The 17,319-nt window shown below is 33.8% G+C and overlaps 1 protein-coding gene across 1 annotated transcript; it reads left to right on the top strand.

The window, feature by feature from the left end:
* The first annotated feature begins 4,044 nt into the window (after nucleotides 1-4,044).
* LOC120774893 (ubiquitin domain-containing protein 1) lies at nucleotides 4,045-12,671 on the top strand. The gene is made up of 4 exons (XM_040104764.1): nucleotides 4,045-4,664; nucleotides 4,774-5,026; nucleotides 11,283-11,523; nucleotides 11,609-12,671. The coding sequence occupies exons 1-4, from the start codon at nucleotides 4,577-4,579 to the stop codon at nucleotides 11,780-11,782; spliced, it is 756 nt and encodes a 251-aa protein (XP_039960698.1). The 5' UTR covers nucleotides 4,045-4,576; the 3' UTR covers nucleotides 11,783-12,671.
* The last annotated feature ends 4,648 nt before the right edge of the window (nucleotides 12,672-17,319 follow it).

Raw genomic sequence — 17,319 nt, 5'->3', positions numbered from 1 at the left:
TAGCAGCAACTTCTTTGACTTGTTCAACTTTTGCTTGGTTTGCAGCGTTTGAAAAATTCGTTTTACTAGCCTAAAACGCTGTCAGTACCTAAAACGCTTTCAACGCTCTCTGGTCTGGTCTTTTCACAAACCGTTTCACCCGTTAGCGCACAGCTCTAACTCTGTTCGAGTTCGTTGTCTTCGCCAAACTAAATTGAAGTCTTTCGTTTGTCTTGTGGGCTAGCCGCGTTCGCTTGGTCGCTCGCTGGTTCGGTGCTAATGCACTGGCGGATTGGCTCTTCATGTGGCTAGCTGACTGGTTAGCTGCCTCTTGTTGTTGCTGCTGTTCGATCTGTAGTCTTCTTGGTTGTACGCCTGTGTTGTCGACATGTTATGCGTTTTGTTGTTTCTGTTTTTCTTTTGCGGTATTTCTGCTTTGCGCCTTCTGCTTCGTCTTGTTTTTCTTTCGCCACGCAATTCGTTTCTTTGTTGCGGTCCGTTTCTTGGTTATTTCATTTATTTTCGAGTCTAGTTAAAGTTACATACGTTTTGAAATGGGCGCAAACCGGTTACTTGCAGTCACTTCTGCTTAACTGGATTTATTTGTGTATAAATATTCAATATATCCACAAATATAAAGGTAGTATGTAAATTTCTGCTTCGCCAAGGGTTCAAGAATTTAAGAGAATACCTTTGGGTCCTAACGTTTGGAATTTTAGAGGCTTAAACTTTGAAACATTTGTGCAAAGGTTCTGCACCTCGGTGCACCTCTGCGCACTCAGACTAAGGTCTAGTTTTTGCTGACAATGCTTTAACGCCGGGAAGAATATACTCAAACCTATCGCAGAAGCTTGTTTGTAATACAGATTAGGTTAGGCTAGTTTAGATTATAATGGCCGGCTGTTATGCCCTACATAGACCCACTGGTCTTTAGTTATTCTAGAATTTTAATTTGAGTTAAAGTATATAGGATTCGGTATATAGGATATCAACGTTTTTTGCGAACTTTAAAAGTGATTTGTTATCTATTTTTGATACTTCGTTTAGTCCCCTGAACTACAAAGCTCCTAGATATCTAAGGCGAGTTCAAGATAGTGCGCCAGCATCTTTCACAGGCCTACTTCCCTGCTTTTTCTGCATGGATCGCCATTACTTATGCTCATTCCGATCGCAAGTGATGCCTGGCGGTTCTGATTAGTCATTAGGCCAATAGCATGTAGTCCTTTCGGGACCGTATCAGTAAAAAGCATGCGTGTTTTTTTAAGGACTAGTGCACATGATGCCCTTAAGGCGAGGCGTTCTCACCCTTAACTTTTCGCCCTTTCGAAAATGTCTTTGTATATCGTTTTTATTGACTTCCGCATTTCCTGTACTTGTTCGGTAATCAGACGGATGGCACTTTTGGCAATCTCATCAACTATTTCTTTTCTCGCTATTCTTTTGTTAGGAAACCAATACATACATATATATGCAGCCGCATTCCGTTTTCAGCTGCTACTTCCTCCATGCTTTTAAAGCATTTTTGCATTAATTACCGCCAGGATATCGACATATATTGATCTTCTTTGTGTTGTTTCCTGCGTTGTTAGCTTTCTCAGCCGCTTTTCCCATCGCAAAGATTTCCGCACGGAAGATAATCTTCATATTATAAAAAAAAAAAAACAATTTTTTAAACAAAAATTAAAACTCTCACCTCTGAAATGCTTCTTGGAATCACTTCTAAAACACATGCTATGAATCTTGGTCTGTGGATTTTTAAGAATTAAAACAATGAGCCATAGTTTTTTTTAATACCTTTGACTATTATTTTCGTAAGCCCTTGGTTGGTTGCTGAAAAAGGGTGACGTATAAGATCCGAACCGCAGGTACATATGATTAGGCCCATTGTGCTCCTTGTAGGCCTTATTAAGACATATTTCATTTTCCGAGAGAGCTAATACTGTTTTGAGTGTCAACTGTCCTCGAAGAATCTGTTAGAAACCTCTACGATGACCATATTTTTCTGTAAGTTGTACTGAAAGTTTTAGGCTTAAAATTGCCAAAGATCACAAAATGTACCTTCAATTAAATACATAATTTCTTTAGTATTTACAGTTTATGGCGTTGAGTGCTTAGATGAAATAGATGTACCGCCATATCCATCTGAGAAAGCAAATGCTGTTCGAAATCTAAACATTGTTTAAGTCTCAACACCGGAACCGAACCGATTACTTTTTGATTTTCTTTCATTTTAAGCACTGATTTTCTGCACCTCATGCGTCATACTTCTTGTCGAAATTAGCATTATAAACTCTTTAATCCACATACATAGGGCCAAACATGTGTGTATTTGTGTGCGTGTGTGCTGCTATACTGGTAGTATCTAGTTGGTGCTTTTGGCTACTCGTAGATTCCGAAACTCGGCATGTGTAAGCGACTGACTAGGCGGGTTTTGTCGAGGTCGTCTGGTTTTATTTTTACCTTTTGTTTTTATTTTCACATATCTATTAATATTGCTCCCTTTTATCTTGACTGTTTGTGGTTACATGTTTCTATGAGTGACCATTCCAGTTTCTTAATTTGAAAAATGCAACTCAATTCGAATGGTCGCGCTGGCCTGACGCTGTTGCTCTTTGGGCCAACTCAGCTGTTTAATTGTTGCTTTGTTAATTGAGCTGTTTTAATTCGTACTAATACGTGTATGTGTGAATATATGTACATACGCATGGTAAGTTAGATGGTCTCTTGTTGATTGGTGTTGCTCAATGTAAAAGTTCGCGGCTTGTGATCTGAAAATTAATAAAGTTAATTTTTTTTAGTGTGATAACACAAGCTAGCCGTAAAACATGAATTAAATAAAAAAATTTCCTAAGTGTCTTATACTATTGTCTAATTCTGTCAATCCAAACTATATACATATGTATGTACATATGTACACATGTATGTTTTGAACACAATAACAGCTATTTTAAAAAAGAAAGAAAAACACATAAAAATTTAGTTTATACACCCTACCTGAAATGTTTGTGTAGACCCTTATTACAAACGCTGTTTCTCTAAATTTATCTAAACCCCTTTAGAAACGCGTAGTTTTCAAATTAAAAACGTCCAATAAACCTGCAGCGTCTTAACGTTCACTTCCCTGTTATAATGCCAATTGGCAGAATCCAACCTATTTATCTGAGGCTTTCATCGGATGTAATGCGGACACCATATTATTTTTATAAAAACATACATGCGTAAAAGGTATAAATTTCAACAAATCACCAGGTTTCACTACCTGTGTAGATAAAATTTACACGTTTTCCTTTTATTTTTTTATAGGAATGTCGGCAGTGATCAGCTGTCGAATAAAAGAACCGTAGCCATTTCATTTATTTAAGCATTTGGACCTTACTTGAAATACGTAATAGAAAAACATTTTTTGCCGCCTCTAATTTTGGCGTATAGAGTTTATTTATATACATATTTAACGGTAAATTACTTAAATAAATTCAACTGCCGGAAGTGCAATAACAGCGCCAAATAACAATTATCAAAGCTCTCGGATTCACCCTGTGGTGTGTTATGGTTTTGCATGCAATGTAGTTTTTGACACATGTTTGCGGAGTTGCCACTGCTATAAATATCAATATAAATATTATTCAATTCAGTTATATACTTATTTCATTGATGTTTTCTTTTATTTAAAATCTATTATAATATTATAAAATTAGTTAAATATTCAATTAATTAAATGAGAGCCGAAGCGAATTAAAGCTTTTCAAGTGTTGTCATCACTCAGAATTTTTTTTTTAACATTTTAAAATCGAAACCTTTTGTTATAATTTTAATCATACTATTGCATTATTTCAAAAAGTTGTTTTCGAAGAATTTGTAATGACAGATATTAAGTAAATAATATTTTCTTCAATTTTTTTCTACACTCTTAATATGGTATTGTTTTTATACAAACTTATTGATTATTTAGAAAATAGTCCGATCTACTATTTCGATGTGTTCAACGTTTTGCGATGTTTTGCGTCAATTAATGCACAATACGCAGCCAAGTGGCCACGCTGCATAGAAATGTCAAACCAAGAAATGGAATTGAAATAGTTGAAAATGAAAAAATTCTCTGCGAAGATCGTGAAAATATTGCGGAAATGTTTGGTGAAGAATTTGCAGAACTGCAAATAAAATATCAGTGGAAGCTTCAAAAAGATTTGTTCAATAAAATTTCCATGCAATTAAATGCTTTACAGTGAGTGCTCTACATTTAAAACATATCAAAAGTGCGTCAGGTATTTGGTTGCACGGTTGCTGCAAAAGTCGTGAAAAAGGCAACGTGAAAATCTAAAATAAAACATACATATGCTAAAATGCCGTCAAACGAAGTGGTGCAACAGTAAAAAAGCAAGGCACACAGCAAATTCGAAAAAAAAGATATCACGAATTAAAAGACAGTAAAACACAACGCGCGCACTCCAATAAAATTTGCATTTCCAAATTGAACATATATTTATTTCGTTATTCCTTTCAATATATTCGGTCGTACACGGTCATACGTTCGAACGTGTTTTCCGGCGCTGGTACGCTGTTTTGGTGGACGCGCAACACGTAAATTATATGCGAAAATATGGGTGGTTGCATTGGCATACACAGCACCGACAATGAGACAGTTAGTGTGTCTTCAGCGAGTTTATCGAGGCCACCGACAGGCGGGGGTGAGTGAACGCGTTTATGGGTGCATTATTATCCACCAGCGCAAGCAGTGCAAGATAAACTCAGATACACATATATTGTACCGCAATCTCTATTTTCTTTCGTAATTAGGCGGCGCCCAAATGGGTCCATCGCGTAAAAATCGCCCACTGTGCAATGAGACAATACGCTGGCGTTCCGATGTGCCATTGACGGAGGGTCAACTACGTTCCAAACGTGACGAATTCTGGGATACTGCGCCGGCGTTCGACGGTCGCAAAGAAATTTGGGATGCGCTGCGGGCAGCCACAAACGCGGCGGAGGAGTTAAATTTCGAAATGGCGCAGGCAATACTTGACGGAGCGAATATATCGGTGCCCAATGGGTATGTTTGCATTAAAGTTGTGCACCATTATTTTGTCAAAGTCATGAAAACATTCAGTCATTTGCTAATGTTGTAGCGGCAGAAGTCATTTACTAATGTCTTTTATAAATGATTACGCATGGTTATAGAAAGTGATTTTGGGAGACTTATAAGGTTTTTTTTATTATGTAGAGTATTATTCATTTTGGTATCAGTACTTAAAACCATAACAAATATTGCAATGTGACCAAAATACAAAAACACGTCATGCGGCGACTGAGTGTGTACATATATATGGCTTTAACTTGGGTTTGTCGCGCCTACGCATAATTTCAGAGAAATACACAAACATATTTAATGCCGAAATTTATTTTACTTCAATTCCATCGTTTTCTATATTAATAAGTCATGGCTTCCTATTACTCCTTGACTGTAGGTCGTAAGTTAATTGATGTATTTATTCTTTATCGCCGTTTAATCATGGATAAATTTACATACAAATTTACCTATGTACATACAAGTGTTAGTGTATAGTCGGTGGTTATGCAGTGCATAGTGCGTCAAACATTAGGCAAAACTTTGGAAGTAAATGCTAATCGCTCTCTGTTTTGTTTTTGTATTCCGATTAAAGAAATTAGAATTGGTGTTACCCCAATTCTTGTCGGAGCCGTTTATTTAGATGTACATATGCATAGATATGTATATCGTCTAAATATATAAACAAATGTAAACATCGAAAATCAATATACATATACATATATGGCATTAGTGCTGTTGACTAACACATGCTCATAGGTATCATGGTTAGTGGATAGGTCATGCAACACTAATCAAATGCCAATCTCTCCTAAATTTGTTAGTGGCGTCTATGTTCCATTAAATTCTTATTCGTGAGCAACAACAAGCAAATGGTCATCATTCAGTAATATGTATATACTGGGACATTAGTGAAATTAGAAAAACCGGATTAAACTCTGTGTGTTTACGTCTCAATTGTTTGCTTAGTGAAATCAATTGAATTAAAGTTTGTGCCCTTTGCTTAGCAGCAGTGCGAAGTCAAATAAAAACATTTTTACGATAACTTCAATTTAATGATTGTAGTGCTATAACTCTATATAAATCGGTAAATCTTCAAGACAATATTGTTTACGTGGAAACTACCAGTGTATTTATTTAAGCCTGCCGCTATTTAAAACATGATTTTTTGTGCCATTCCTCTGCGTTGTTGCTTCTCGCAAACATATATGACATGATTAAATCACTTACAAATTATTTGTGTTACGAAACGTAAATTCTTCAATTTTATTTATCAATTTGACATATAATGTTTTATGCCCTCCAATTGTGCACACCCTTAACTCTAAAAGCACACAAAGATACAACACTTGTGCGGAACATAAATCATTATCATTTACATTCAATAACCAAGTTAAACAGGTGATAAAAACTTATACAAACGGCCGTTGAACAGAGATTCGATTAGTGAGCGCACATGCAAATAGGCACTTGTACATACATACATACATATACATATGTCGACTTGTACTTTTATTCGCTAATATCATATGCAATATTTTAGTATTCGCTTTTATAGTTATGGCATACATATATGATCATAAGTATATATTTTCCATCTTCTCTTTGAATACCATTTGCTATATTCATAACATTAATAAATGTTTATACTCCGAATACTATATAAATAATATATAATATATTTAGTTTATAACACCTAATAGGAAACGTCAAAGACCCGATCAGAATAATATATAAAATATAAATGGTTAACGTAGCGAGCTGAGTCGATTTAGCCACCTCAATTACATCAGTTTTGAAATAATTGTTTAATAGTCCACTAGATTTAAGGTTTTGTCTTTGTTTTTGAATTTTCTTTGCAATATTTTTAAATAGTTCTCTGCACCTAAAGAATACAACTCTATCGCTAAATGGAAGTTATGCTCGTGCTTAATTGCTTTTGCATTTATTTTATAACAACGAAAAGTATTCAATAAGGAAATTAAAAGTGATAAGATAAATCGAATTGACGACTAGACTGAAAAAATGCTGCGTGTACTGTTTTCACGCTTAAAAGCAAAGGCATACATATTTATGTATGCATGTATGTATGTCTATAAAGCTGAAATTTCACGTTTACATTGTGATTAAAATATTTCTAATACAAAAATCAAGAGTATCTGTATATTTTGCATATAATCACAACACGTTTAAGCGAATAGAGCTCAAGCTGGCGCTGTTTTGCACATTTGTTATGCAAGTTTTAAATTTTGGAATATAAATTCTGCAATTCTCTGCAACTTTAAGCATATTTAATTAAAGAATTGGTAATGAAGTGTGAATGTGTGCTATTGGAAATAAAAAATCAAATGCCATTTTCTTGTTTCGATTGCTTTTTAATTTATTTCCCTCCCACGTAGCTGTAAATGCTTTTCACTTCAAATAAAGCAAAGTACATTATATCCTCCTGGCATTTTTGTGTTAATTTCCCACTATCATATTAAAATTGCATGACATTTTTATTGATTCCCTCGTATGACGAATGGACAAACTTAGGGGCAGTAAGTGCCGCCCAATAAAACCAACCAACTGACCAGTTGTGGTGCTATTTTCAAAAGTGTGAACTGCGGTGTATGCAAATAAAAGTTTTAATTCCATTTCATTATCGACAGCTAGTGTGAAGAGTTTACCCGGCGCATGCCATAACTTGTGCTACACGTTGTGCGGATGTATGTAAATATACATTGACAAGGTCACTGGCTGTGAGTGTGCAGCGTGAGTAGGCTCTTTCCGGGAAACAAACTTCTATATAAATAAATAAATAAGCGCGCATTTAATTTTGTAAGAGCAAGTTAGCTTTAAGTATTTTTTAGAGAACCTAAACTTACTTTTTTATTACTATAAATTAATTACTATAAATTATTTTTGATCAAGCTCATGTTGTTCATTTATGAAGGATTATACATATTATTTTTTCATATTCTGTGTATGGATTCCACCCTATATTTTGGTGAAAGATGAGCCCTTAAAATTATTTATTCGACAGCTACAAGTTGGCTGGACAATTTCCTGGACCTTGCAGTTATTTGAATACACATTCGTTATCCGCACCTGCTTTTGCTGCAAAACTGTTACCATATTTGCATTACGTCAGCGTATTGTAGTAGAGATTGCACCCTAGGCTCAACTCGAGTTTAATTTTGGCCACAGCGAGATAAGATTGGGAATTGCATGAGATAAGCGTGCAAATGCGATTATTGCAAATGAAATTCTTTGCAGAAATGTTTAATAAAATTATAACAAATCTTCATTTGCATATTTCGTCTAATTTTTTTTGTTAGAGAGTTTTGTTTCATTTTTGGTTTCAAAGTAGTTTGAAACCGAAATTCAGAATCTCTAGTATATATTTATACCTTCACATTTGTCTGATTGAGCTTGTTTTAAAGAAATATCTGCACTTTGGGCCCTACTTAATTTTTAGAATAAATATTGTGGAGAAATATAAAGAATCTGGTATATATAAGAACTAGGCACCAATTTATTCTTACTATTGGAGCTCAGAAATAGCCAAAAAGTTCATAACTATACATAGAAGGACGTTAAACCATAAGATTCATAACGACCGTTTCAACGTAACCTCAAAGGCAAATTTATTTTGTCTTACCCAGCAGTGTCAACTCGTTAACATTCTTTTATATCGATAAAACAACCACTTTAAACTAAGAACTGATTTTTTTAAATTTTCATAAACTTTCGAAAATTGGATTAAATTTAAATAAACTTTAAAAATATAAATCCAAATAAATCACAAATAAATAGTTTTCATACAATAACGAGAGTTCAATCATTCAGTTTGTATGTCAGCTTTATGCTGTAGTGATCCAATCTAAAAATTTGGTCCGTTGGCTTGGATTATAATACATGCTGAATTTCGTGAAGATATTTCGTCCAATAGACAGTTTTTTATACAGTAACTTGATTTTTATCGTTCATTTTATGTAACAGCTATGTGCTGTGGTGGTCCGGTATTGGCGGTTCTGACACATGAGCTGCTTCTTGAAGGGAAAAGGACGTGTGCAAAATTTCAGATCGATATTTCAAAAACAGAGAGATGGACTCGGCTAAATCGTTTCAGCTCTTCATATTGATCATTTATCCGACGTGTCCTTTTGGGTGTTAGAAACTTTGTTGCAGACCCTGTTTAGAGTCATACATAGCAGAATATTCGATTTTTACAGTTTATGAAGAAATAATTGATTTTTTTTATTCATATTTTATATTTGGTACAATTTTTCACTTATTAAACTTTTACAAACACTTGGAAATATATGTACGCATGTGTGTACATATGCATATAACACCGGTCAACCTATTACTCTATAATGCTACTTTGTATTCCCCGATATTAATCGTTTTATGTGTTTCATTAGAAGTAACAACAATGTTGAAATAAAATTATAAATCATCACTTCTAAAAAGCCTGACATTTATATGTACATATATGTACATATATACATCTGTGTGTACTGTATGTTAATTATCGGACAGCTGTTCTCACACTATATTTCATTGTAGTAATACAGTTATAAATTGTTACTACTGATTCGTATCAGTGAAAGTTAGGTTCGACTGCGCTATTTAATCAGCAATTTGTTTTTAGCGATAATTCGTGTAATAAAATGGAAATAATTTGCATCATAAAGTCTTGGAAAAACAAAACTGTGAGCTTTTGTGGAAATCTACTGAGACTTTTATTTGTCATTAGTGACTTACAGAGAAATGAAGAAAATTTGAACAATGCGGTTTATTGAAAATGAAATTGTCTATGTTCTGGGTCTAGACTTGTTCAGTTATTTATGTGCTAGAGAGATGAATGATTCAATTTAGTTATAAATTTGAATTCAAAAACTTTGACGAAATTAGTGTTTGACAGCTGCTTAAAAAAATAGAAAGTAAAATAGAAATTAACATAATGAAAAGTGCTTTTCAAAGATATTTGATTAATCTTCCTTTTATTTTTTTAGGTTAATCCATTAACTTGAGCTTGATTAATTAAGATCTACACTACTTTGTTGGCATACAAATTTTGAACTTTCGCCATAAAAGCTTATTTCGATCGTGATAAACATTTTAAGCCCGCCACTAATTTAAAATTTTGTGTAGAAATTGTTTGTGTAAAATTTAAATTTAGTCAATAGAAAATGTTTAAAAAGTTGGTAAACAATTAACTACACATTGACTATTATATGCTAAATTAAGGGAAGGAAGTATGCGACATTTCATGCGGATATCTCAAAAGCTGAGGGGCTAGTTCTCAAATACCAGATGCGTTGTTTTAGTGAAAGTGAAATACTCATTTTGAAAGGGAAAGTCAAAAAATTTGTTCAAAGTATCGACTATTGCTTTTTACACATTTTGTCCACCTTTCTGACAATTTGTAGATACCATGCCATTGGAAATGTTCGTCTTTAAAGCAAACCAACAGTCACCCAATTTTCGACTCCTGCGTAAAAACCGAAGTGCTGCTTAGCCAATGCGTGTCCCATCAATGGTGTCCAAATGGTAATCGGAAGGCGGGGAGAGTATCAGCTTCCAGCCAAGCACTTTGATTGTTTCCTGAACCGATATTGCTTTGTGTGTAGGTCCATTGTCGTGAAAGGAAATTACTTTGCCGTGTCCGTTGGCCCATTTTGGTCGTTTTTCGATCAATGAATATTTCAAATTGATCGTTTGTTGGCTGTAGCGATTAGTATTAACAGTTTCAAGAGGTTTTAGAAACTCATGATATGCCACACCCTTCTGATCCCACCAAACACAGAGCATTTCCTTCGTACCGAATCGATTAAAGATAAGTAAATTTACCGATTTACTTATTTTTTGTATAAAAAATTTCACTTTGATGAATTGTGTACATGCAAAATGGACAGCTGTGTTGTCTTGTGTACATGCCGGCCATTGTTATGTCGCTGCCTTCTTACAAATGTTCATGCAGAAGGATTCACGACGCCATTTACTGTTCACTGTCGTGCGCCATGTCGTGCCACGCTCTATGTGTTCAGCATTTCATTCACAACAAATGTTCGCTACCAACAAATTTAAATCGAAACGATCACATCATACCGTTATATTCAGACGGAAATGGCTAAATCGATACCGCTCGTCATGCTGATCATATATTTGAACATTTTAAACCTTTTATTTTTAAATTTATATATTTTTAAAAGTTTTATTTATCTTTATATTGCGTTATTCTCCACCACAGTTACCTCACAGAATGCTACGATGAACTTGGCACACAATACAAAGTGCCAATATACTGTCTATCCTATCCTATAAATATCGTTAAAGAAGAGAATGGACGTGATTCACCAGCGGAATTCTCAGAGCCCGTCGACGGTGGCACTGAAGTATTCCTTAAACTGCGAATATCGTCCACAATGTTGGATGTCAAACTACCAGTATATTCAAAAGACACTGTGGGACAGTGCAAAAAGAAATTGCAGGTAAGTGGCTACCCACCCCCTCTTTCTATATGCATGTATGTGCATTTGACCAAATCTCGACTTCTTCACTTTCTTCGCGCTTTAGGCTGTGGAAGGCATCGACGCCTGCTGTCAGCGTTGGTTCTACAGTGGCAAATTACTTGGCGACAAAGTGCCCATAGACGAGTGCAACATACAGAACGGCTATGTCGTACAGGTCATTGTCAATACGGAGCATTACAACCACGATAGCAGCACAATTATACCGGTTGCGAGCTAGCCAAGTGTTAACGCTAATGCAAAATGTAAAAAAATATTAGCAACGATTAAAGCAACAGCAGCGACAGCAACGACAATGTCAATGCGAACGCTAAAAACAACAGCAACAACAACAACAGCAGTAACAACAATGTCGAAAGCCACAACAGATGTTCAATGTAGCGGCTGTGTTACATTTGCATACATCGTAGTAAATATATTAACAAACCATTTTATTATGAATGAGACAAGTAAGCGACATTTAATAGACGGACGGACAGACTGACAGAACGACAGACAGCGCTATGCATGTAAATTGCAATGCGTTCTGCTAGAAACGTGCTGTGTATAAAGCGCCAGACTCACGCGATAGTGTGTGGGCGCGCACTTTATTGTTGTTGTAACATAGAAGTCGTCAACGATCGTTCATATAAATGCATAAATTGTTAATGGTAGGTGTTTTCTCTTTTCGTACTAATTTCAATCATAGCATCACATTTTAATTTTGCTCCTTGATTAGACATGCATATGTATGTATGTATGTAAGAATTATTGTAGTTGGTAGTTGCGAAAATCGAGAACGAGTGACTTATCGAAATTGTGCTGCGAAACGTCGTCATTTGTTGGTTAGTTGTTGTTGTTGTTGCCTGACTGTTCTTGCTACGCCTTGGAGCAATAGGCTGTGCAGCAGATATTACACACACATACACTTACTTATACACATGCATATAAATACCTATATGTATATATATATTAAATATATTGAATGAATGATTGAAAATGATTGAAAGTTATGAGAATATGCAAAATTTATAAAAAAATAGGAAAAGAACAAAAAACATGAAATAACTTATTTGAAATAGAAGAAAAGCGCTGAACTTGTAAAATAAAATAAACAAATTAATAATATACTTTTTCGAAAAGAATTAAAAGTAAACTAGCAATTGCAAGAAACAAAAAGGCATATGTTGTTGTAGCATTTTCTACTATGTACCAACTGTGTGTATATACTCAGTTAGTAACGGAAATGTAAACACAAACAAAAAAACAACAAACATTTTCTAAGCATTAACAATTCGAAGTTAATAGACTAGACAAAAGGAATATTAGCAAGTCGATAGAAAAGGCGAAAAACAAACACAAATAAATAATATGTACAGTACACAAACATAACAATAGTTATAGACAAACACACACAAAGTTTGCAAAGTATAAATGTGAAATAGTGGTATTTTTTGTAAGTATATTAATGCCAGCAAATTTCGAACGTCGCGAAACGAACAAATAGCATACAGTGCTTTTTTTTATCTCAGATGTAATATGCGCAAATTTTCGTAAGAAAGAGGTGATTTGAGTTGGAATTAGAGTGATTTTTGTTGTCAAAGATCACATTGACGCCATTTAAATACGGATATAGTTTTAAAGTAAAATTCGAAATTTTCGAAATTAAGTTCGAAAATACTATTTATTAAAATTTCGTTTTTTGTGAATTTGGAATTAGTCACTTATCAGTTTTTATAGAAATTATAATTAGCTTTCGAAAATTGCCATATTTTCGAAGCTAAGTTCGAAAGTAATATTTATACAAATTTCGATTTTTATGAACTTGAAATTAGCCAATATTGAATAAAATTATAAGCAGCTAAAATTTTCGAAAATTAACAAATTTGTCATTTATGCTGACAATTTTCTTTGAAATAATGTTTGAATATTTGTAAATTAAGCTTTTTTGGCGAACTTTTAAGCATCAAATAACTGGAAAGAGTTATTACATATTTTCGGAGTTAGGTTCGAAAAACAGTTTTTATTAAAATTTCAATTGAAAAATAATTTAATAAATAAATTGATAGTTGCAATATTTTTCCAATTTTTGTGTGCTAAAATTTGCGTGTTTCTAAATAACAAACTTCGAAAATTGCTCATACCACAGCCATTTTTTTAATTGCAATAAAATAAAAAAAACACAATATCGAAAAGCATTGTTTTAGAATTAAATTCGAAAGTAAAATTTGAAAGGTTTGTTTTCATCACTATTTTCGAAACACTGTCAAAAACAAGTAAATAATATAATTCGAAAATTTGACATTCGCTTATGAAAAATTTTGAAATTCGAATTAGCTTGTATTTTAAAAATTTCATCGATAATGCGAATGTTTGTAAATTAGAAAAGAAAACTCTTGTTTTCTGATGCTTTACTGCTCCTTATCAATTTCGAAAATTCTCCTCCTCGCTTAATGCGGTTCAAGTGGTAAAATTTAGTTTGTTTTTCAACAATTTAATGATTGTTATGATTTTTTGTTGGCTAGAAAAAATAAAACAACAATCAATTCTAAATTCGAAAATTTAAAAATCGAAAAAATCGAAAGTTATGTCATGAGCGCTCTAATTGTCATCTTTCATAAAAATAATAAATTTAATCGTAAAAAACAGCAACAAATCCCATAGAGATACATACATATCTACGTATGTAATAAATGAAGAGCATCGGCAATAAACGTGAAAATACTGAGAACAAACGGAAAGCTAAAGCACAATTTTTGTAACTACGTATAGTATCTCGCTCGCATTCTAAAATCCCAATGTACCTTAATTCCTAATTTTTAACAGCTGCAAGCCCACAAACAAACGCTGACATCCATACAAACACAAAAAGAAATGTGAGTGTATTATATACATAAATATTACGAACCAGTTATTGTACCACATACATACATATGTACATGCTGCCGGAGTTGTTTTGTTTTAATTTTTTATGCAATTATGTTACAGACTTGCGGCCTAACGGTATGTGTCTAAGCAAGTGTATATACATACATACATAAGAACGTATTTGTACGATATACGAATGCCATTACGCTTTCAATTAGATGTAATTAATTTAATATATACATTTAATGCTGTTAAATTTTAATAATTAGTAAGAACAAAAGATATTACATGGCATTTTGTAAGCAGTTTGCACAATAAGTGAGGTTATGTGCATTTGTATACGTGTTTTATGTAAGAAAGGCAAAATTTTTAACCAGAAAGTTGACTATCATAGCTATAACTTCTGCATAGTTCACTTTTAATCCCATTTAGACCACCGTAACATTTCGAAAATAGTTAAACATTTTTTTGAAATTTCGAAAATAGATCAAACTTGACAATTGAAACAAAGTACGCCCCCAAATCGATTCCAAACTGAATGAAAATGCTTAAAGCTGCGCACTGTTAAGTTATTTTGGCACAAATTGTTCGCGATATAACCTCACTTATGCCCGCGAGCACCGATTTTGCGCTCGCGCTCTCTCCCCGGTGTACCCTTTAAAAGCTTCAATTGCATTTATGTAGTGTCTTTTAACGCCCAATTGCACATAAAAAGATTATTTATGAAAAGAAAACAACAACAATATTAATATTATATGTTTTTTGTATGCTTTGCATTATAGCATACTAAGTGTGTTTATAACTATTTATTAACCAAAAGTAATATGTTTGTATGTATTTTAATTATAGTGTTGCAATTTAGTACATATTTATTAATTATAATATTTTTCCCCTCCTTGCGCTAAAAAAACACAAGCTCTCGTCATTTAAGGCGTGTTACGTGTTACGCAGAATTTGTATAACTGTAAAGATCAAACAACAACACATGGCGAAAATAATTTATTCGTTCAGTAATTAAGTAACGGACTAATAGTAATTGTATTGGAGTTTTAAGGAAACAAAAAGAGCATGTAGGGTTCAATGCGTTTTAGAATGCATTTATGAAAATTATATTTTTATTTAAACATAAATTAATTTAATACACTGAAATATAGAGACAGAAAAAACCGTGGTATACGAATTTACTTTTATTTTGGGAATAACTGTAACAAACAAACCGATTTAAAGAAGACCATCCAGTCCTCTTCCCACTCCACGAAGCATCCCGCAATGACAAATAGATCGACGTAACCGTAATGGACCGAATTATATCCCTTCAAGAAGGACATGTTTCCTGCCGCTTTGGAAACAACAATATGAAGTTCTAGTTCCTAGAATTAGAAGACATCAATTAGTCTATCGGTTGTCTGACGGTTTCTTCACCTTAGTATTACCGACCAAAATCCAAAATTATAAAATCCGCAGCAAGTCCTTTAACATAAAACCACATGTCATGAAGAAGAAGCCACTAACCTGTCAGATCATCGCATTTCTGACAGTGCTAAAACGTCCCTTAATATCTTCTGAACATTCTCTCTACGAAGACAGTATCTGCGGGGTAGATTTCGACGAAAGTTTGAAGGAGATATGCTTTCCACGTCGATCAACGGACGTTTATAAACTACAACGCCGATAATCTATATTTTACGCATCAATTAATGGACAAGGTCAGTAGGCAAAGCTTTATGCCTAATGGGTTCTAAGTAATCTATGTCTGGTTTGTGTTAGAGCTGAACATTCATAGAGGAAGGTAAAACGTCTTATGTGGACTTTTGTTTGTTCGAACATGTCCGAGTTTTTGTCAAATAATCTTCATTTGCGGGAAGTGTTTATTTTCTTCTTTCAGTCAAAGAAATCGGCGGGTGAAGCACATGGGAAACCGCAAGAAGTTTAACGGAGGTATTGCCCCAAGTGAAATAAAGTGCCGCACATAGGTTTCTGCTAGTGCATACTGCGGCTAAAAATATAAGGAGTTGTCGCAGGACAATGATATTTGGTACATCATTGTTTTGGATTCCAATCAAGAAAAAAATTAAAAAATCAAAATCACGCCCCCCTTTTTACGCCCACCTCCCATATAAGGTGAAACTTAATTTTTGACCTACAGCACTGATTTTTGGTTCATAGCATTTTTATGCCATTATATATGTTGGTGTTAAATTTCAATAATATCCGCCCACTTTTACGCCCACATCCCATACAAACTAAATTCTCTTTTATCAAGTCTCTTTTAGCAACTTTTTTACATCTTCGTGACATTCTAATTTTTTTAATTTTATTTTAGTACGAAAAATGTTTATGTACGAACCCGAAGACATTAATAAGTGATGCATCACATCTTCGTTAGTGGATATGCGTCCAATTCTTCTGGAATGATACATCCTATAGTTCCTGTAATCCTTGTTATATATATATTGCATACTTTTGGGCGGTAACTTGCCATTTTAGAGTATCTCATTGTTTTTTTCAAGGGGGCAATTTGGGGCAGCTGAATTTTTTTATCGTTTAGCTGAGACTTCAGGCTTTAATTCGGTGTATGTATGTCGACAGCGGTAGACAGCGCTAAAAAGATGCACCACTTTGAATTTGAAGAACATTGAAATTTTGACGTCCAAATTATGTTGTTCCACAATATTTTTTATGCATTATTTTTTTTTTAATGGATTTTGATGCAAATTTTTTCTTTGATACATATTATAAATGAAAAATAATAATAAAGTTGAATTTCAATAGTTGTTTTATTGTATCAATGATTTGACTTTTGAGTAAATTTTTTGCTAATTTTGATGTTTTCCACATTCACCAACTTCGGGCAGTTCTGGACAAAAAACTAATGCAGATAGAATCCTAATACTTTGGGAAAATAACGTA

Source organism: Bactrocera tryoni, chromosome 1 (genome assembly GCF_016617805.1).
Source record: "Bactrocera tryoni isolate S06 chromosome 1, CSIRO_BtryS06_freeze2, whole genome shotgun sequence".
Taxonomy (NCBI): Eukaryota; Metazoa; Arthropoda; class Insecta; order Diptera; family Tephritidae; genus Bactrocera; species Bactrocera tryoni.
Note: the sequence above shows the minus strand (reverse complement) of the source record. Positions and strands in the feature narration are given on the sequence as shown.

Bases quoted from the DNA above. Each gene is read 5' to 3' on its own strand.
- LOC120774893 (XM_040104764.1), top strand. From the start codon at position 4,577: ATGGGTGGTTGCATTGGCATACACAGCACCGACAATGAGACAGTTAGT. The intron at 4,665-4,773 runs GTGAGTGAACGC...TTTCGTAATTAG, and splicing joins GAGGCCACCGACAGGCGGGG to GCGGCGCCCAAATGGGTCCA. The intron at 11,524-11,608 runs GTAAGTGGCTAC...TTCGCGCTTTAG, and splicing joins AGTGCAAAAAGAAATTGCAG to GCTGTGGAAGGCATCGACGC.